General features: G+C 32.6%; 4 protein-coding genes and 1 long non-coding RNA gene across 7 annotated transcripts; 4 read left to right on the top strand and 1 right to left on the bottom strand.

Moving 5' to 3' along the window:
* The first annotated feature begins 2,130 nt into the window (after positions 1-2,130).
* LOC110703959 lies at positions 2,131-7,550 on the top strand. Of its 3 annotated transcripts, none has more exons than XR_002507828.1 (3): positions 2,131-2,699; positions 3,742-6,780; positions 7,228-7,550. It is a non-coding gene; the product is annotated as an uncharacterized LOC110703959 (long non-coding RNA). The 3 variants fall into 3 exon arrangements; XR_002507827.1 differs by having other exon boundaries at positions 2,144-4,189; positions 5,956-6,780; XR_002507826.1 differs by having other exon boundaries at positions 2,135-6,780.
* A 3,275-nt stretch (positions 7,551-10,825) lies between these two features.
* Positions 10,826-11,793, top strand: LOC110703883 (protein FAR1-RELATED SEQUENCE 5-like). The gene is made up of 2 exons (XM_021881663.1): positions 10,826-10,841; positions 11,000-11,793. The coding sequence occupies exons 1-2, from the start codon at positions 10,826-10,828 to the stop codon at positions 11,791-11,793; spliced, it is 810 nt and encodes a 269-aa protein (XP_021737355.1).
* A 129-nt stretch (positions 11,794-11,922) lies between these two features.
* On the top strand, positions 11,923-13,446 carry LOC110703882 (protein FAR-RED IMPAIRED RESPONSE 1-like). Its single transcript, XM_021881662.1, has 3 exons — positions 11,923-11,991; positions 12,149-12,622; positions 12,703-13,446. Exons 1-3 carry the CDS (start codon positions 11,923-11,925, stop codon positions 13,444-13,446), a joined length of 1,287 nt encoding a protein of 428 aa, XP_021737354.1.
* Positions 13,447-16,799: 3,353 nt separating this feature from the next.
* On the bottom strand, positions 16,800-19,606 carry LOC110703958 (histone H1.4-like). Its single transcript, XM_021881760.1, has 2 exons — positions 19,129-19,606; positions 16,800-18,189 (listed from the first exon to the last, which is right to left on the bottom strand). The coding sequence occupies exons 1-2, from the start codon at positions 19,172-19,174 to the stop codon at positions 17,906-17,908; spliced, it is 330 nt and encodes a 109-aa protein (XP_021737452.1). The 5' UTR covers positions 19,175-19,606; the 3' UTR covers positions 16,800-17,905.
* Positions 19,607-19,737: 131 nt separating this feature from the next.
* Positions 19,738-22,182, top strand: LOC110703956 (acetolactate synthase 1, chloroplastic-like). The gene has a single exon (XM_021881759.1). The coding sequence runs from the start codon at positions 19,864-19,866 to the stop codon at positions 21,874-21,876; it is 2,013 nt and encodes a 670-aa protein (XP_021737451.1). The 5' UTR covers positions 19,738-19,863; the 3' UTR covers positions 21,877-22,182.
* The last annotated feature ends 56 nt before the right edge of the window (positions 22,183-22,238 follow it).

Here is a 22,238-nt window from a genome sequence, read left to right as displayed (position 1 = left end):
CTTCTGTTAGTATATAATATGTGCTCTATGATTTTTTTAATTGTATTTAATCTATTCCTAATTAAGTTTGTAGATGTTTTTGCAATATTGCACTGTTAAATATTTGCATAGATGTTTCATGAGGAAAAGTTGTAAACAACTGAATTAGTTGTGTATGAAATACGAAAAGTTTAAACACAACCCAATATACGCATTCCATTAATTTAATTAACTACTTTCCTTAAAAATCCAATGTCATGAAGAGTTTAAATACAACCTAATACAAACAACAAGAAAGGGACAGTCAACGCGTGTTGGCTGCCCTAGTAATGCTAAAAGGATCAAGTTGAATCGATTTTTAACTTTGCATAATGTATGTATATCGACTATTATTCATTTGACATTATCTTATACATGAGGTGTTTAATTTTTGTTGATTTATTTTTAGTTAAAATAAATTCGAGTACTAGCAAAATTGTTATCCATTAATTCTTCTATGCCTATTTGGTATAAACCATGCGCTCGACACTCAAGGAGAATTGTAATGTACGTGGAATGTGACCCTCCTTGAGTAGGCCAAGGTATTTTAACATTTTTTTATTTTTCAAAAAAAAATATATTAACCTACTTTACGCATCATTAAACTTAACTATATCATATTAATTATAACAAATTTAGAATCAATGTAAAATTGGTGTCACTACAAATACATTATCTTAATAATCTTTGGTTAGACCAATATGTTGTGAGGATTATCAATTATCTAATATCAAGTATTCATGCCATGACAAATAATGTAACCATACTCTTTATTCATATATTAAGAAAATACACCCTTACATAATGACAAAATATGTTATTTAAGAATTAAGACCATGAATTTAAAGACTACTTTTAAGAGGAATTTTGAACCTTTTATGAATACATTCACTTTCATACTAAATGAAACTGATATTGAAAATGATGATATCATCATTTGTTTTACAAGTAAGATGAGAGGAAGAACTCTATTACATGAAACAAGAAATGTGTGGACAATCAGATTGAAGACTTATATTCATTCAGCACAATATTTCAAGACTTTTTTTTAAGGGAATCAAGACTTAATTTTGTATTTGTAATCAATTTTTTTAATGGTTTTTTTTGTGAATATATTTTTTGTTTTATTATAAGTTATCCGCATTTACAAAGTACTTTTGTTAATATTTTTTTGTTAATATAATTTGTTAATATTTTTTTGTTAATATTTTTTTGTAAATATAATTTGTATTTTTTTTTAAATTTTTGTCCTATCCTTAATTATAACCCGTGACTATTAAAAATAAAACCCTAAAAACATGAAAACATGATTAGTTTAAGCCCAAATTCATAAATTTATGATCTACAAATAAATATCAACCACAAATAATAAAGTTTCAACACATCATCATAACTATAAAATAAGATTAGTTAACTCATTCTAAACCCTAAAACAAAATTTAACCTACTTTTAAATCCTATATTATAAACAATAAAATCTGAAAATTTAAACCATGTATTACAATTAATGATCTTGATAATTTCGCTTGGTTTTATAAGATTTAAACATGCTTAAGAGTTAAGATCATTGAAATCAATAACATAAATAAAAACAAACATAAACTTTAAATCTTAATTTGAAACATGGAGTAATAAGAAGGAACAAATTAAAGGAGGAAAGAGTAGAGAGGGTACCGAGGTGGCTTCCGGCTGTCGATACGGTTGACTGGTTGGGCCGTCGGGCTTCTTGGTCGTGCCACCCGTGCATGTGAGAGAGTTGCTTCAGGTTTTTTTTTTTTTTTTTGTTCATTTAGGTTGAAGCGTAGTTCGTAGAATAGGAGTAGTAAGAGGGTTTTAAAGTTTTATAAAGATCCGTTCAAAAAAAAAGTTTTATAAAGATGGGCTTTTAGTTGATTAATTCCCTGATCTTGATAAGATTGGGTTTTGGTACCTTTTGGGCTTAACTAGGAAGATTCTTATTTTTACTTTGGGCTAACTAGGAAAAATGTTTTTAAAACTTGGGTTATTTAAAAACTCATTTGAATCTTTCAAAAAAAAAAACCAATGCTATTTGTAACGCTCTATTTGTAACTAGCATAAGTTGTGTTAGTTACTACAAGGGTATTCGTAACTGACATTGTTAGTGCGGGTTATAAATAAATTAGTATTAGTAACTGGCATATCCAAGGTTAGTTACAAAAAGTAGTTTAAAGATAGAATGACCAACTATTAGTAATGGACATAGAAAAAGCTAGTTACAACTAATAGGTCAAATTTGTTGACTATATTAATTATAATGGACTTTATTAAGTTCAGTTACAATTGCTATTCTGCACAATTGCATAACTGCACAACACTCATTTTCCGTGTTTTCTTTTTTCTATTTTTTTTTTTAAGAAAGTACTTCTACTCTTCCTTCCTCCTAATCAAACTTACCCCTAATTTTCACAGAACAACCTCAATTTTCCTTCGAAAAACCTCAGTTTTCCTTTAAAAAACCTCTAAAATTCCTCATTTTTTCATAGAGCAACCTGCGCTCTCTGCTTATGCAATCATGCATTTCGGAATCGTCCTAATTGCCGGATGATGATGAGGAATTGCAGCGCAAGCCCCATTTTGTCGAGGAGGCTATCGGAGGGTGGTTGTCGCGATTAAAGAACATTTATTTGAGCGCGTAGTTTTTCGTTTTCAACCATTTTAAGGTTCCTTTTTTCCTCCTATTCTTCTTCCTTTTTGTTTGGTTTAGCTAGATTTAACTAATTGACTCTAGTGTTTTCGGATTCAACTACATTTTCTGCTTCGTTATTGAGTTCATTCTGTTTTTGTTGATTTTAGTTGTGTATTGTTTACTCAAATGAGGTTGTACTGCATGTGATTTTAATTTGTTCTTGTTTTGAATGTTTTTTGATTGATTGGGGTTTTCTGGTTTTTCATCATTGATTTTAGTTGTTAATTTAGGTGTTTTTGGCTGTTAAGTGCGTGTAAATATTAAAGCAATGGGTATAATCGCGACAACCAATTTGTTGCTGAAAGTTTGGTTTTCACCCTAAATTTTGTTTTTTTGTTGTATTTTTGCTGGGATGAGGTTTGATGTATACTATTTTAGTTAGATTTTGGGAAATTGTCGTATTAATTTTGTAAATTGATTGATTTTGTGATTAAATTTGATGGTGAATATATGAATTATGATGTTTTGTGTTGATTTTTCTGGGTTTGTCCCGCCTTTTGATGGTGTATATATGAATTATGATGTGTTTTTTTGTTGATTTTTCTAGGTTTGTCCCTTTGAGGTAGGCTTATGCTGTGCAATTATTAAAAGTTGCTCACAACAATTATCAATATCTTGTCATAATACAGAAATGTATTCGCTTATAGTTCCATTCTCGGGAACTTATCAATACACCTCATTTCATTTTGAACATAAAAAAATTAATTAAGAAAATCATGAAGGCCACTAATAAAACGGGAGAAGTATAATGTAATTGTGGCTATGCATCAGCATTAATAGGTTGACATTTTAGATTGTATAGTAATGAATTATTGTTGTTTTAGTGGCATGTAGAAGTAGCTAGTTTTGTTAGATAAAAGCTTTACAGTTATAGTAAGTCAAAGATAATATTCTCAAGATAAATTATTGCACCATTTTATATTGATAAGTTCCTCACCAATCTTAGTTTAGTATCCTCTTTTCTATTGGCTAGATGAATGATAGAAGCTAAGACTTTATCCTAACTATTATATTAGCATGTGTTAATGAGACCAGCTGCTCAAGATAGATCCTCGTAACAGGCCTATTTGGCTTGCTACCATTGTAGGGGAGGCTATCGGAGGGTGGTTGTCGTAGGGAGCTGATTCCTCTCAGAAGTTAAGGTATGGTTCAATGTATCCCTTGTAATTATGATTTGTTTTGGAGAATGAACAATAAAGAAACAAAATATACTACTAAAATGTTGCTGACATTGGGAAATCATGCCGGAAAGATTAGATTGTCTGCAATGAAACTAGGCGGGGTTTTATTACTTTCCGGTTGCAAACTTGTTCATGTTAAACTGGAATTAAAGAAGTTGATCTACATTTGAGATGCTGGGTTGCGATATTTTCGAGCTGATAAATTGAAGCTTATAATTCTTAAATCGGTGTCTTGTTGAACAATTTGCTGGGCTGAAAGATTCGGTATGGCTCTTCAATTCAGGTAAAATCTTTGATTATGATATATATAGTGTCTTTTTTTTTAAATACTTCTATGAGAAATTTTACAATTTTAATTATCACTATGTTAAGGGATTTAAAATTAGCGAATATGAACAAGCTTCTAATTTGAAGATTTTAGTGCATGTGACTAGAAATGTTAGTTTTTAAAGAATTTTAAGCCAAAATTTGAGTTTATTTAGAAATTTTTGCTTGTGCTAGGGTTGCAAATTTGTGATTAAATCCTATCTAGAGTTTGAGACACCCTATTGTCAAAAAAAAAAAAAAAAAAAAAAAAAAAAAAAAAAGAGTTTGAGACACCCTGCTTGAAAACTTAATTTATCTATTTTATAGATAATTTTCATCTGATAAATTCTCAGGAAAATTTTCGACCACCTAACTGATTAGAATTCATAAATATTGATAGTTCTTGGTTCTTGTGAAACAAATTTTGCTACTAGTTTCTTAAAATGTAGGAATTGGACAATCCATTTAAAATATAAGCTTGGAGCCATTCATATCTCTGTACTCAGATCTCTCATATATGTAGTATATTGATGCTAATTCTAATAACTTTAGTGAAACTTATCTTATTTATCTTATGGAAAACTTTGATATTTGAAAAATAAAAGTCGAGAAACATGAGTGCATAACTAAAGCTCATATGGCGAATAATTTCAAGTATTGACATATGATACAAATTTAGTGTTTTTAATCTAAATTAGCCTGTATCATTATTGCTGAATTTTCCTTGCATGACTGTCTTACTTCCCTCTTAACAAGGCAATGTTGACTGTATTTTGCTTGATTTTCTTATTCCGTTTCTTTTAGATCATCTTTTACAACATTGTTTTATATTTTGCAAGTCGCTTAAGTTTGCGTAGCTGTCAGATCTCTTGTTTGAATTGAGGACCATGATGTTTGGATAGATAGTGAAGTAGTTGCGATTAATGGTGAAAATATAATGGTCTTTTATTTTGATATATGGTGAGTGTTAAATTGCCTAGTCTCATGGCATATATCTTAATGTATATATATAGCTTTGATTATAGCAGAAATGTTTATTTAAAGTAGGTTTCTATGAAGCCTCTCTTTAAAACAGTGCACAAGTGTGCAAGTGTACATGCATGGCTGCTTACTTTCCACTAGATTACTTTTAATGTTCATCTTTGTTTATATGTTTTTTTTTTTCTCCAATTCAAGGATTTCATGTTTATTTTCAAGGATAATTTTTGTCCTGTTTTGTGATAATTAGTGACTAAAAAATGGTTTGTTAGTTGTTGATTTTGTAATTTTATTACTTTTGAGAAATATTAAGCCAAATTTTTTATTTGATTGTGAAATTGTTGCTTGTACTGGGATTTGTGTATTAGACGTAGAATTAATATGAACTTAGGTTGCAAATTTGTGATTAAGACCTGTCTAGAGTTGCTAACAATATAATAGGTCTTATCACAATTGAAAATCCAAAAATTAACTAATCGTAATGGAGTACAGGCCGCATCAGGGAATTTGTTGTTAAAGTGGTGACGCTTAGTCTAGCTTATCACCCTAAACGTGTGAAATTAATTGGGTACTATGATGAGGGTAATCAGAGGTTGTTGGTGTATGAGTACATGCCACTAGGATCCTTGGAAAGCCATCTACGTGGTACATAGGCGCCGCTGTGTGTGTGTGTGTGTGTGTTTTTGCTACAGTAGTCCTTCTCTAGCAATTTTTTTTTCATATCCTAATGCATTTTTTGTATTCCCTTGATAATGAATGCTGCAGACCTCCGAAATAAGCAGAAGGCTCTTGATTGGAACAAAAGGATGAAAATAGCCGCTAGGGCGGCTAGGGGCTTAGAATATTTTCATGACAAGATGGAGCCACTTGTAATATATCATGATTTGAAATGCTCAAATATCTTGCTTGGCAAGGGCTATCACGTTAAACTGTCGGATTTTGGGCTGGCCAAAGTGGGTCCAGTTGGAGGCAATACTCATGTATCGACTCGGGTAATGGGTATATATGGTTATTGTGCACCAGATTATGCAATGACGGGTCAGCTGACTTTTGAATAAGATATATACAGTTTTGGATATCTAAGAGTTTAAGAGCAAAGTTAGTGATTATAATTAAAATCTTAGTCCAAGTTTGTTTACTAAATATGGAGTGTTATAATTAGAAGTACTATGTCATTTAGAGGCTATTGCTTTCCTTTTAATCCATTAATTATTGTCCATGATTCTATTCTATGTCAGGGTCCTGGTTTTACTGTCAAATCATGTGTTGTTTGAATCAGGGCTTATCTCAAACTATGGGCTGCTAGTGTCTATCTTATGGAATATAGAAATAACAATTAAGCTTTGATAAATTGCCTTGAATTTTTGTGCATCTCTAGTAATTAGGTTGTATATTTACAATTATTGGTCACATGGCTGCTGTTCTGAAGCTCTTTTGGTAATTTACAATTATAAGTCACGTGGTACATAGCTTCCTCAGAGTCACACATTTATTGGTGCAGGCTCATTATTTGCTTCCAATGATTGTAGGCTCATTTGTTTTGCAATGGTCGGGGATCATATATTACTTGTAATGATGCAGGCTCATCAGGTATGCAATTTAAAAAGCTCACTTATCTTGGATATTTCTACAACTATAAGTGGCAAAACATTGACCACCTGCTAGTTCAGAAAAATAGATTATGCTAGTTAAGACACCTAAGAAACTGAAAATTGAGCTAGTTTAGGCACCAAGCATCTGCTACCCTATGTTTTGTTGTATTTTATATGTGGGGTTTTGATTTCTCTATTGAATTTATTTGTGACTAGTTTTGTCTAATAAGTGATATTACTGGTTTTGATTTATGTGTTGAATTTATTTGACTAGTTTTGTCTAATAAGTGACTGAAGTTTTTCAAGTGAGTTTTGATGCTTATTTTCTTTTATATCCACTCAATTTGTGCATTGACCATGTTGGAAGAGTTCACTGGTGACTGTCTGAAACAACTTTTTTTTTTTAATTTTGGCTTTTTTATGTTTATATTTTTTTGCCATGCAGAATTCTGCTGCAATTTCAAGTGCTTAGTGTGAACAGCTGTTATCCTATACATAAGAGTCAAATTTATGAAGCAGACAGAGACAATCGACAAAATTAGCAAAATTTGAAGGTTGACCATTGTATCAATTAACTGACTAGCTTTTGTTAGCATTAGAGTATTGTTTATTGTGAATTGTGAGATAAAAATTTGTAATTTACAAGTACATCAATTCAATATAATTTACAAGATGTCATTTAAAGTTGGTCTTGTATTGGTTAGATTGATAGTTATTGTATTTTATAAAAGTTTATTAACAATAAATGGTCTTTAAGTTAAAAAAATATAAATGTAGTGTATGGGTGGTGGCAGTAGAGGAATTTGCTATTTGCTACTGTTACCATTTTATTTATTTATTTCATAATAAAAACACTATTCGTAACTGGCGTTAGGCTATGCCAGTTACAAATAATATTCTATTTGTAATCGGCGTAACTTAACGCCAGTTACAAATAGTAAGTTTTCTAACTTGGAAAATAGCCTATTTGTAAGTGGCGTTAGTTTAAGCCAGTTACGAATAGTACATTATTTGTAACTAACATTAGCCGGTTACGAATAATTTTCATTAGTTGTAACGGTGGCATTCGCAACCAACAATGCCAGTTACAAAAAGTCAATTTCGCCAGTTACAAATAACATTTTTTCTACTAGTGTTAAGCTTGATATTTTCGAAAAATGATATGCATTAAAACTATAATCAATTAAGGAAAAAGATATATGCAGCCCTATATCGACAATTCACGAGTAAAATAAATTTTAATTTATTGTCAATTTTTCCATTTTTAGCCTTTTTTCCCTTAAAAAAAAGCAAAAAATGAAAAATTTGACGATAAATAAATATTTATTTTACTCGTGAATTGTTGATATATTCCCAACTTAATATTAAAAAGTGAAGTATATTAAATACTTATATGCAACCCTTTGAGCTGCATGTAGCATTACCCTAATATATATATATATATATATATATATATATATATTTATATATATATATATATATATATATATATATATATATGTGGAAAGGTATAAATTTTGTTGATACCTTTCCATTGAAGCCGGAGCTTGGCCAAAAAAAAAAAAAAAAAAAAAAAAGAATTTTCTCTATCACTCTTAAACAATGTATACTTTTTGTTTTGTAAATTTATGTAAATGCTCCTTACAACTCAACTAAAGGTATTATACTACCCTTAGATCAACATATCATGTTTATCAATGTTGATTTCTCATTTATCATGTCATGTTGTTAATTTTTCCTTTAAACATTAAATTAAGAAAAAGATAACAAGAGGAGTCGTCTTGAAAAATCACTAGTTATCGATTTAAAATGAACTAACATGTAATGTGATAGGAAAATGAGAATTGTAATTCAAAATTTATTTATTTATTTATTTATTTATTTTTTTACGGGAAGAAATAATATCATTAATAAATAGTTTTTTTTGTTGCAAATATCATTAATGAATAGTCATACGACATCTATAGTAATAATAAATATTTGTAAACCACAAATTTAGATATAAACATAACTTTATAATAAAATTCATAACTAAATTGCATATTTGACATAGTCGACATCCCATCTCTTTAAGTTGATATGAGTAGTGATTTTCGATGTATTTGCATATTTCTAAGTAGAGACCTTCATAATCTGCGCTAATATTTTGACCATATAGTTAATGACAAACGTAAATTCTATTTATTTATTTATTTATTGATTTATTTTTTAAGAGACAAACCTAAACTCTTATGAATTCATAATTAAAATATACTTTAAAAAAAAAAAAAAACAACAATTCATTAATAAAAAGCAATCCGGCATCTACAAATGAAATCTAAATTAACAAATACATAAAATTGAATCAAATTAGGTTTTCCTTCATCAGAGCTACAATCGTTGAAAAGATCTTGCACTGTGGTACATCTCTCACACACATCGCTGGAATATACAGCCTTTTCGGAGAGACGGTCTAACGATTTGATGTAGGCGTAAGGATGATTCTCATCTGATTCGCCAGAGCGCATTTGAAAATTTGACAACCGTTGCGACCCCGAACAAATCTTTACCAAAGAACTGACAATAGGGCAAAAGATGATTAATTTTTTGATGAACCATAACACACAAACAAACTCTAAACAAAAACAAACAACTAAACTAACGACTCCACCATAGGGAGACGGACGAATATCTACACTACTTGTGTAGATTTATTTAAATTCAAATTGCAAAACGAATATCTTCGGAAATTAGACTATTTCCGGCCTAAACGACCAAGATTTTGGAGAAACCCTAGAAGAGAGGAGAAGAGGAGATGAGATGAGAGGAGAGAGAATTTTTTCTTTTTGGTTTATTTTTTTAATTAAAATATACTTTGTACAATACTACACCGAGTATTTTTTGATACTACATGATAAATCAAACCATACATATGCATAGATTTGCAAATAATTTCTTGGATTTTCAAATGAGATAATATGGATTCGAATCAAAATATTTATGACACGACAAAAATATTTCTAACCCCAAAGTCTTTTTTTATACAATCCCATTTGCATGTACCCGGTGTATAGTATTTTTACTGTACATCGGGTTTTCGCACGTGCTTTTTTTTTAAAAAAAAATCGCAGAATTTCAAATACCTAAAAATCAAAAAAACGCAGAACAACAATGGAGGAGAGAGAAAGTGAGAAAACGCAGCTATGATCAATCATCCATTGAGGAGAGAGAAAGTGAGAAATCGCAAAAATTGCAGAAAACGATCATCAATCGAGGAGAAAAAAGGTTAGAAAACGCAAAAATTGCAGAAATCGATCATCAATCGAGGAGAAAAAAGGTGAGAAAACGCACAAATAGAAGAATTCGATCATCAATTAAGGACAAAGAAAGTGAGAAAACTTACAAATTGCAGAATTCGATCATCAATGGAGAATTCGACTTTCGATACAACAAATTGCAGCAATCTCATTCACGAATTGCTACAAAAACAGAGGCAAATTGAGACTGAATTTGAAATCGATTTAAATCGATCGATTATAGAAGAAGAAGAAACTAATTGTTTTGGAGATGAATTCGTACCAATATTCAACAGTCCAGACAATGCAGATGAAGCAATCGATAATGCAGATGAAGCAATTGAGAATGCAGAAGACGCAATTCACAATGCAGAAAATCAAGTGGTTCCTGATAAATCAATTGATTCAAATTCAGAATAAACAACCAAATTAGATGCAACTGAAGGTAATTTCTATGAATTTTTGAGATTGTATGCAAAAAGTAACCCTTTGAATACATAATTGTTACCCTTTTCATGCATAAACGTGACCATACTTATGCCTAAATGTTACCCTCAGATTGAATGTATAACTTTTTAGATTGCATGCAAAAAGTAACCCTTTGAATGCCTAAATGTTACCCTTTTCATGCTTAAAAGTGACCCTATTTATGCTCAAATGTTACACTCAGATTGTATGCTGAAAATTCAGATTGTATGCAAAAAGTAACCCTTTGAATGCCTAAATGTTACCTTTTTCATGCATAAAAGTTACCCTATTTATGCTCAAATGTTACACTCAGATTGTATGCTGAAAATTCAGATTGTATGCAAAAAGTAACCCTTTCAATGCCTAAATGTTACCTTTTTTCATGCATAAAAGTTACCCTATTTTCAAACGAATGTTACCCTTTTTTTTATGTTGTCTGTGGTTATTATCTGATTTGTTTGTATTAAATAACAGATACAAATCCAATTGATGCTTATGGTTTAGATCTTAGAGGATCATTTGTTGGTGTGGTAAGAGAAACTTTTGAAGAAATTTTGGAATTGTATGAAAAACATGCTGCTATACTAGGGTTTTCAATAAGAAAACATACAACTAGATTCAAACAACACACAAAAATAGTAACTGAGAAAAACTATGTGTGTTCTGCTGAGGGAAAGAGACATTCAGGTCAGAAGAAAACAAAGTTAGTTGAAATGGTTAATGAAGAGGATGTAAATGTAAAAACAAGAAAGCCAAGACAAGTATCCATTACAAGATCAAATTGCAAGGCATGCATAAGAGCAAAAGTGAATAAAGAAGGACAGTTTGAGGTGGTGGCTCATGTTATTCAGCATAACCACGAGCTAACAAAGCCACAGTGGCATTATTTGCATCGTTCTGAAAGAAAAATGACAGAGGAAAAAGTTGTAACAATCAAAACAATGAAATCTTCGGGTCTAACTACAATGGACACTTACAATTACATGTCTACAGAGGCTGGAGGAGAACAGAATATAGGCCATAGTGTTGTAGATCACCTGAATTTCTGCTCAAGGTTAAGAATGGAACAAATTGAGGCTGGAGATGCTCAAACTTTAGTGAACATTTTAAGTCAGGAACAATCAGAGGATCCAAACTTCTTTTTTAGAGTGAAGTTTGACAAAGAAGGAAGAATTTGCAATATCTTTTGGGGAGATTCAATGATGCTAGAAGACTATAGGATATATGGAGATGTTCTTGTCTTTGATACAACATACAGAACCAACTGATATAATCTTATATGTGCTCCATTTGTTGGCGTAAATAACCATTGGCATAATTGTATGTTTGCTTGTGCTTTTATTGGGGATGAAACGACAGATTCATTTGTGTGGTTACTACAAACCTTCTTCAAAGATATGGAGGATAGAAAACCAACTTCAATATTCACTGACCAGGACCAAGCAATGGCAAATGCTATACTGGAGGTAAAAGATTTATATTGACATCTTACAGATTTGAGCTATGACAATAAAGTTTTCCTTTTTCACATAAAGAACCCTTTTAGCTGCAAAAAGTTACCCTTTTTAGTGCATAAAGTAACCCTTTTAACAGCATAAAGTGACCCCTTTATTTTCAATGCAGGTGATTCCTAATACAAGACATAGACTTTGTATATGGCATTTGGAGCAAAATGCCATAACCAAATTTGGAGCTCTTAAAAAAGACAAAGAATTCAAATTTGCATTCAACCAGTGCTTAAAGATGTGTGTGACAGAACAAGAATTCGAAGCAAAGTGGCAAGCAATGTTGCAAAAATATGAGTTGACAGAACACTCTTGGTACAAAAGAGTGTATGAGTTGAAAGACAAATGGTGTCCTGCCCTTTGTAGAGATTTCTTTTCAGCAGGGATCTTATCGTCAGAAAGGAGTGAAAGCACTAATTATGCCATAGGATTCAGAGCAAGTAAAGCAACTACTTTGACAGAATTTTATACCATATTTAAGAAGACAACTAATCGTTGGAGAAGCACAGAGAAATATGATGAGTTTACCTGTAGCAAGTCAATAGCATTCACTTCATTGCCTCTATCTGGAATGTTAAAGCATGCTGCACAGGTAAAAAGTTAACTGACAAGTACATAAATTACACCTAATATATGGCAATTTAAATGAAGCTACATGATTTTGATGTACAGGTTTTCACTTTATCACTTTTTAGAACTTTTGAAGAGGAGTTTGGATACTCTATGGCAACAACTGTTCAAATGTTAGGCAGTAATGAAGAATGCCTACTTTATCAAGTAACACTAGAAGACAAGCCATGGTCTGCACATCAAGTAAACTATATACAAGAGAGCCAAACTGTATGGTGTACTTGCAAAAACTTTGAAGCATCTGGATGGTTATGTTATCATTGCATTAGAATTCTACATTTGCATTCGGTAACAAGAATACCAGACAAGTATGTTTCAAAAAGATGGACTAAGTTAGCAAAAACAGAGGCATGGGATAGGTTGAAGAATCAGGATCCTAAACAGCAATATATTCCATGGAGGCAAACAATGATGAGGAAATACTACAATCTAATCTTAAAAAGTCAAGAAAATGAAGAGACAAGAGCATTTATGGAAGAAAGATTCAGAAACAGTCTTAAAATGGTGGAAGACTTACTTGCTAGTGCTGCTCAGAAAGAAAGTGCAGAAGCTGCTTCTAACATTCCTGATGTGGCAGACAACACTCAAAGCAATACTGACACTTCTTCAGCATCGAGTACAAGCACATGTGTACCAATAATTCTTGTAACTAAAAGGGGTGTAACAAAAGGAAGAAGCAAGAGAGAAAAAGGAGGACTTGAAAAAAGCAAGAGAAAAAGAAAACCAGCACTGCCACCTCCAAATTCAGAATTTGGATCAAAGACACCTAACTTACGACTCTTTTAAGATCTTTTTTAGAACATTTTTTTTTTTTTCGAAATTAATATACCTTGTATTGTTAAACTATTTTTCTTTTGTTTTTTTACTCTATGACTAGTTTAATGAAAATGTGATTGACACTTTTATTAGCACATGTTTAATTATTGGAACACATCAACTTATGTTACCCTTTTAACGTATAAAAGTAACCCTTTTCATGCATAAAAGTGACCCTTTTCATGCATAAAAGTGACCCTTTTCATGCATAAAAGTTATCCTTTCTATCCACTAAATCAACCTTTTCTTTGGCAATAGTTACCCTTTCTGTTAATAAAAGTTAACCCTTTTATCAATAAAAGTTACCCTTTTCATGCATAAAAGTTACACTATCTACCCACAAAAGTATACCTTATCATGTATAAACTTATTATTTCTACCCACAAAAGTAACCCTTTTTATGCTACAAAGTAAACCTTTTTATGCATGAAAGTGACCCTTTTCATGCATAAAAGTTATCCTTTCTATCCACTAAATCAACCTTTTCTTTGGTAATAGTTACCCTTTCTGTTAATAAAAGTTACCCTTTTTATCACTAAAAGTTATCCTTTTCATGCATAAAACCCCTGACCCTTTTATTTTACAGAAAAAAGTGTCCTTTTTCATGAATAGAAGTGACCCTTTTTCTACATAAAAGTGACCCTTTTCATTGCTAAAATTACCATTTCTAACAATAAAATCTACCTTTTTCTTGCTTAAAAGTTACCCTTTCTATAAATAAAATTTACCCTTTCTATAAATAAAAGTTACCCTTTTCTGCATAAAAGTTACCCCATAAAAAACATAAAAATAAACCTTTTAATTACTTTATGTATTCACATACATCAGTATTCCAAAAACAACTAAAGACTTTAAACTAAGTTTAATTACATCATTAAACTTAATGTATGCACATACATTAAGTTTTTTCATTGTTAAAAAAATCCCCTGAACTAATCAGCTAACAACTATCAATTATTTCACTATTTAGAAGGAGTAAACTTTTTTGCCTGCTTTTTTTGCCCTTTTTCCTTTGTTCTTTTCCTCTTCTCCCTCTGCCTTTGCTTCTGCTTCTGCTGCCATTTTTCTTTCTTCAGTTTCTCTCTTCTTCTTTGCAGCAATTGCAGCCTTTAATCTTTCTTCAATTCCATTGACATAAGCAGGATCTTTCTTCTTCTCATTGAACTTGTGTAATTCTGACAACACATCGTTCCTAGATTCATTCAAATCACACAGTACCAGTGTGGTACAGATCTCTCCTCGTAAAAATTTCCTTCCATTAATCTCAAAACAGCAAAAAAAATATTTATTATCAATATGTAATTAATAAAAGCATTAGAAAGGAAAAAACTACAGAAACTATATAGATAATTACTGTTTTGAGATCATTTAATTTGAACGATTCACCAACAAAATGGAGCATGTGATACATGACAAAGACCCCACAGTCCAAATTGTCAACTTTTTCTTTTCTCCATTCCAACTCAACAACTTCAAAACCATAAGAAGGTAGCTGAGAACTCTTTGGATGATTTCTTTTGCCAAGAAAAGCACCCATTTGAACACACTGACATAAAATATAAAAGTTTAGAATACATTAAAATCAAAAAAGTTAAAATGGAAACAATGAATCAACAGTAACATAACAAAAAAAACAAACATAAACATACCATCTTTGAACACAATTCTTTTGTATAAACAAGAGCAGAATCAGTCCAGATAATGTTGTCAAGATAATATACCAACTCTTTTGTATGATCAATAACATACAAAATGTAGTGATTCTCAATAAGAACAGGAAAATAGATCTGAAACAGCAAAATTAAAGAGATTTAAACAAAGTATATCATAAAGAGAACTCTTTTAAATTTATTACATTAAGTTTAGAATAAAAATACCAGATCAGCATCCATTATATTACATTCTGGATTCTCATAGCTAACCCAACCTTCCCATATGTCGTGCAAATCCTTAACAGCACTAGATATGTTACCTTTGCCAATATTGTCACAAACATGCAAGAATGAAAACTATTAAAGTATAAGATCTCAATAATATATATATAAAGTAAATGTGTTAAGATATAAAAAAAGGAATGAAATAACTTACACTCTGCCTAACACCGAAGAAGAATTTTCGAGGACCAGTAGCCTGAAAACATGCTTTCTCATTCAAATACAGACAGAAGCAAGCAATAACGCACCATCAAATCCTGAGTGGAGCAACAAGGGACACCATGTCTTCTCTTGGAATTAAAAAGTTCATTCCAAAAGTAACAAGGCTCTCACTGAAACAATAAAAAATAAGATCAGCATTAAAAAAAAAATATAAGAAAAAAAACAGATAAAAAAATAATTATAATAAAAAAGGACACTTAACTTCCTATCCATTGAAACATCCTTCAGCAAACAATAATCGAGAATTTCCAAATGTAACTGAGGCAAATTCTTGAAAATCCGAGCATTGCTCTTTACAAAAAGAGTTACAAAAGGCACCTGCACACCTACATGTCCACAGTCCAGAGAGCATAGAGATTTATTTGCTCTGAGTCGAGGAGGTTCATTTTGATCAATATGCCCGACAGGAATATTTTGAGTAGGACGAATGATAGCAGAAGGTCCAGAACCATTAAAGCCTTCATTAACTATTTTTCCATGACCATTGTCATCATCCTTAGGAATATTTTCATTGAAACCTTGTGCAGGTTCTTTTTCAGGAACAAAATCTTTGTTACCTTCTGTAGGTTCATAAAAACCGCGAAACATATCATGTACAGACTTCATTTTATTACACTCATCAATTAAACCATCTAAAATCTTCAAATAATGAGGATCAGATAGTAGCAGTTCAGTTTGAGAAACTGAAACAAAATCATCAGAAGATAATGAAACACTTCTGCGAGAAGTAATCAGATCATTCAAGGTTTGAAAACCAGTTGACTGAACAAATAATAAAACATCCATATTTCTTTTAAACAAAAGAAACGTTTCTTGAACAACCTACAAACATATGAACAATGAAAAAAAAAATGTTACAAATAAAAATAATAAAATAAGTAGGAAATCTAAATATATGCTAAAAGTGACCCTTTTAAATGCATAAACTGACCCTTTTAAATGAAAAAAGTTACCCTTTTGTATGAATAAAGTAACCCTTTTAACTTAATATTGAAGATAACTTTAATGCATATAAAGGGTAACTTCGGTGCAAATAAAGGGTAACTTTGGTACACAAAAAGGGTAACTTTTGTACACAAAAGGGTAACTTTTGTACACAAAAAAGGGTAACTTTTGTACACAAAAAGGGTAACTTTTGTACACAAAAAGGATAACTTTTGTACACAAAAAGGATAACTTTTGTAAACAAAAAGCAATAATAACTAAACATATAAGAAAACAGAACACTTACATCAGTTGAAATTTTTTTAATTTCTTCATCGGTCATAATACCTTCTGGAAGCTCAAATGCAACAATGCGACCAGTGGTACCACTTGTAGAAGGACCCTTATCATGACCCAAAGTAGGAGCTGGCTTAAAAACAGTTCCCCTAAAATTAAGCTGTGACACAGGATATGTAATAGTATCCAATGGTCCCTGCCCATAACCACCAGCTTTGATCTCTAACTTAATTCGCTTCTTAATCTTTCCATCCGTCCAATGTTGAATTAAAGGAAGAGTACTACTTTCCTTTTCACCTTGAAAATTTAGACGATGAAAATACATAATTTGCAAAGCCAGCAAACAACCACTAACATTTTGAGCATTTTCATCATCCTTATACTTCTGAACAGCCTTCTTTAACTTTTTTAAAACATATGAACACCAATCAAAAGTTTTAATTTCATCAACTTTTTCAACAGCTTTCAGCAACTTCAATGAAACAGTCCTATTAGTAGTAGGAGCTAAAAAGCTAGACATAGCTTGAAGAACAAAACACCTCTTAAATTCTTCCCCTCCATCAACCAAATCAACCATCCTAGACTCCAATTTTGGTAAATGAAGAGGTTGCTTACCAGAAAGACCATAATCAGATCTCCATGCCTGAATGATACGTTTATCTACACTTTCATCTTCAGAATTTTTATTAAGTTCAGGAACACAAATATCACTCAAAGGCAAGCAAAACACATCGCATATATCATTTCTAGTAACAACAAATTCTTTACCAGTAGCGATGGTAAACATGCAGCTACCAGCATTGAAGTTTTCAACAAGCCAAGGTAGCATTTGACGATTAAGAGTTTTCAATTTAAGATGTAATAAACCTCCAAAACCAATTTCTTCAACAGCCTGTTAGTTCTGCAACAATATTTCCAATGAATAGGGTCTACATCTTGCAATGATACTTCTTTGCTCCCTAAATAGAAAAAAAAAAGAAAGAAAATGTAACTAAAACAATATAAAATAAAAACAAAATATAATTAAAAATGTAATAAAAAAATATGTATACTTACAAAAAAGATTCAAAATCAGATTCAGAAAGCATTTCATAATCAGAATCTTCCACTGTATTAGCTTTCTTAGGTACAATTTTGGCCTTCTTAGGAACTATTTTGGCCTTCTCAGACTCTGGTTTGTCACTCTCAGGAATTTTCCCAGCCTTTTTAGATACTGCTTTGCTCTTCTCAGGAGCTATCTGGGTCTTTTTTGGTACTGGTTTAGGCTTAGCAGGCTCTTTAGGCTTTCCTTTTCCTTTTGTAGGCTTTTTATAACGATAACCACCTATTGAACCACCTGTATTTAATTATTAAAGTAATATAAATACAAATTCAGAAATTACTCATGGAAAAATATAGAATAATGTGCACAAATGACACTTTTAAATGCATAAAGTGACCCTTTTAACAGCACAAAGTGACCCTTTTAACATCACAAAGTGACCCTTTTAACAGTATAAAGTGACCCTTTTAACAGCATAAAGTGACCCTTTTAACAGCATAAAGTGACCCTTTTATATGCAAAAAGTGACCCTTTTAACTGAAAAAGTTATTCATTTAACAACATACACTGACTCTTTTCACAGCATAAAGTGACCCTTTTAACATCACAAAGTGACCCTTTTAACATCACAAAGTGACCCTTTTAACAACATAAAGTGACCTTTTTAACAGCATAAAGTGACCCTTTTGTATGCATAAAGTGACCCTTTTTTTGCAAAAAGTGACCCTTTTAACTGAAAAAGTTAATCATTTAACAACATATAGTGACTCTTTTAACAGCATAAAGTCACCATTTTAACATCATAAAGTGAACATTGTCAAAACATATAAATGACACACATGTCTATTACTCAAACACAATGAGCAATGCATATATGCATGTTAATCAAACACAGATGCACAAACACAATGCGAATATGCCTACTATACACATAATCTAACTAAAACATAAAACCTAAACAAATAATCAGTTTAATTAGCATTCTCTGACTAAAACCTAACATACAAAATTTGAAGAATAATAAGCAAAATTTTGAATCAATTATATACAATGAACAATAAAATAAAGCAAAATTAAACATAATAACTTCATAATTCAAATTCAATTATCATAATATGCATAAAAAATCAACTGAAAACTATAAAAAATAACATGCACTACTAATTCGACATATATAAGCGAAATTTCAATTGAAAAATTTGAAAAAATGATGAAAAATTTAAGTAAACACACCTTCTTCAGCATCTACAGCCTTCTTTGTAATCTTCTTCTTCACCATTGCAGAATCAACACTACGAAAATCAAAAACAAAATCAAAATCAAAAAACCTAAAAATCGAAGAATCAAAACAATTTAAACTAACAAAAATCTCAAAAAAATAAGTAAACGAACCTGAATTAAGCAAATAACAACTTCACCAGTGAAAAAGAAGAAAGAAAAAGCTCGAAAATCAACAATGGATGAGAGAGAAAACGCTCGAAATCGCCAGTTACTTGCTTTTTAGAGAGAGAAAAACGAAGAGAGAGAAAGCTATAGTGAATGAATGAAGAGAGAAAAGTTCTATTTCTTTCTTTATTTTGGCAATCATTAGGAAACACGTGTCAAACCCACTAAATTGGCAGTTGATGCTTGTCCAAAAATTCCGCCATTCATTAAATTAATGAACACCGGTTTTTTTTTTTAAAATTTGTGTTTTTTATAAATATTACAGAGTATTATTATTATTACTATTATTATTATTATTATTATTATTATTATTATTATTATTATTATTTTTTTTTTTTTTTTTTTTTTTTTTTTTTCAAAGAAAAATTCCCAATGCTACTTTAGTTCATTTCCATGGCTGAAAACAAAAGTTGAGCGCCTCCACTCGTTACAAAAATAAACCCTACTCCGTATTAACAAAACCAGATCACACTCGTCATCACCCTTTCTCTTCTTCTTCGATTTCTCTCTCTTCAACCTTCAATGCCTTCATCAATGGCGGCTACTTCCTCAAACCCTTCTTTCTCCCCTTTCCCAACCCTCTCTTCCAAAACCCCTAAACCCCAATCCTCCATTTACTCCCTCCCTTTTCCCACTAACCCCAAAACACCATCTTCCTTCCTCCGCCGCCCTCTCCAAATCTCCGCCTCTCAATCCGCTAACCCAAAGCCGCCATCCGCTACCCAAACAGCTGTTCCTTCCCCTCTCACCGATGAAAACCCCCAATCTTACGTTTCCCGATTTGCCCCTGATGAACCCAGAAAAGGCTGTGATGTCCTCGTTGAAGCTTTGGAGCGTGAAGGTGTTACCAATGTGTTTGCTTACCCTGGTGGTGCATCAATGGAGATTCATCAAGCTCTGACGCGCTCTGGTTCTATCAGGAACGTCCTGCCCCGGCACGAGCAAGGTGGAGTTTTCGCCGCGGAAGGCTATGCTCGAGCTACTGGGCGCGTGGGTGTGTGCATTGCGACCTCTGGTCCTGGTGCTACTAATCTTGTTTCGGGGCTCGCGGATGCGCTGCTTGATTCTGTCCCTTTGGTTGCGATCACTGGTCAGGTGCCTCGCCGAATGATTGGAACTGATGCATTTCAGGAGACTCCTATTGTTGAGGTTACTCGTTCTATCACTAAGCATAATTATTTGGTTTTAGATGTTGAGGATATTCCTAGAGTTGTTAAGGAAGCGTTTTATTTAGCTAATTCTGGTAGGCCTGGACCTGTTTTGATTGATATTCCTAAAGATATTCAGCAACAATTGGTTGTCCCTAATTGGGATCAGCCTATTAAGCTTGGTGGGTATGTTTCTAGGCTGCCAAAATCGAAGTTTTCTGCGAATGAGGAAGGGCTTCTTGAGCAGATTGTGAGGTTGATGAGTGAGGCTAAGAAGCCTGTGTTGTATGTGGGAGGTGGGTGTTTGAATTCTAGTGAGGAATTGAGGAAATTCGTCGAATTGACAGGGATTCCGGTGGCTAGTACTTTGATGGGGTTAGGAGCTTACCCTTGTAATGATGAATTGTCCCTTCATATGTTGGGAATGCACGGGACTGTGTACGCGAATTATGCTGTTGATAAGGCGGATTTGCTGCTTGCTTTCGGGGTTAGGTTTGATGATCGTGTGACAGGGAAGCTCGAGGCGTTTGCTAGCCGAGCTAAGATTGTGCACATTGATATTGATTCTGCTGAGATTGGGAAGAATAAGCAGCCTCATGTGTCGATTTGTGCTGATGTTAAGCTGGCGTTGAAGGGTATGAATAAGATTTTGGAGTCTCGAAAAGGGAAGTTGAATTTAGATTACTCTAGTTGGAGGGAGGAGTTGGGTGAGCAGAAGAAGAAGTTTCCATTGAGTTTTAAGACCTTTGGTGAGGCTATTCCTCCCCAATACGCCATTCAGATGCTCGATGAGCTGACCGATGGTGATGCTGTTATAAGTACTGGTGTTGGGCAACATCAAATGTGGGCTGCCCAGCATTACAAGTATCGAAACCCTCGACAATGGCTGACCTCAGGTGGTTTAGGAGCCATGGGGTTTGGGCTACCAGCTGCCATTGGAGCAGCTGTGGCTCGACCAGAGTCAGTGGTTGTCGATATTGATGGGGATGGGAGTTTCATCATGAATGTGCAAGAATTAGCTACTATTAGGGTGGAAAACCTGCCTGTTAAGATAATGCTCTTAAACAATCAACATTTAGGTATGGTGGTTCAATGGGAAGACAGATTCTACAAAGCCAATAGAGCGCATACATACCTTGGAAACCCTGCCAAAGAGGCTGAAATCTTCCCCGATATGCTCAAATTCGCTGAAGCCTGTGATATTCCTGCTGCCCGTGTTACCAAGGTGAGCGAGTTGAGGGCTGCCATGCAGAAAATGTTGGATACTCCGGGGCCATACCTGCTGGATGTGATTGTACCTCATCAAGAGCATGTGCTGCCTATGATCCCAAGTGGTGCCGCCTTCAAAGATATCATTAATGAGGGTGATGGAAGAACATCTTATTAATCGCATTATCGATGATGATGCTTAAATCTGTATGTATAATAATATGTTTAGAGAGGTTATGACTGTTCTCTTTAGGTTAGTTTGTTGTTCACATGCTGCTTGCTACTACTATGATAAAACTTTTTTGTTGTTTTTGAGGTATTACTATGGATGATTAGCTCAAAGATTTCACAAAAGTGGTCTTTGAGCTATGTATGTTCTCTTGCGAAATACACTCGTTGGCTCTTTTTTGTTAGCACAAGTCTACAAGATGATGATGGCAATCAGTTGCTTTGAAAACGATATTTGACCCAATAAATCAAACCACATTTAGATTGTTTGGCTGTCTATAAATTCGTCTCTTGTTTATATCAATGCATTAA

The sequence above is a fragment of the Chenopodium quinoa genome, unplaced genomic scaffold, assembly GCF_001683475.1.
Source record: "Chenopodium quinoa cultivar QQ74 unplaced genomic scaffold, ASM168347v1, whole genome shotgun sequence".
NCBI lineage: Eukaryota > Viridiplantae > Streptophyta > Magnoliopsida > Caryophyllales > Amaranthaceae > Chenopodium > Chenopodium quinoa.
Note: the sequence above shows the minus strand (reverse complement) of the source record. Positions and strands in the feature narration are given on the sequence as shown.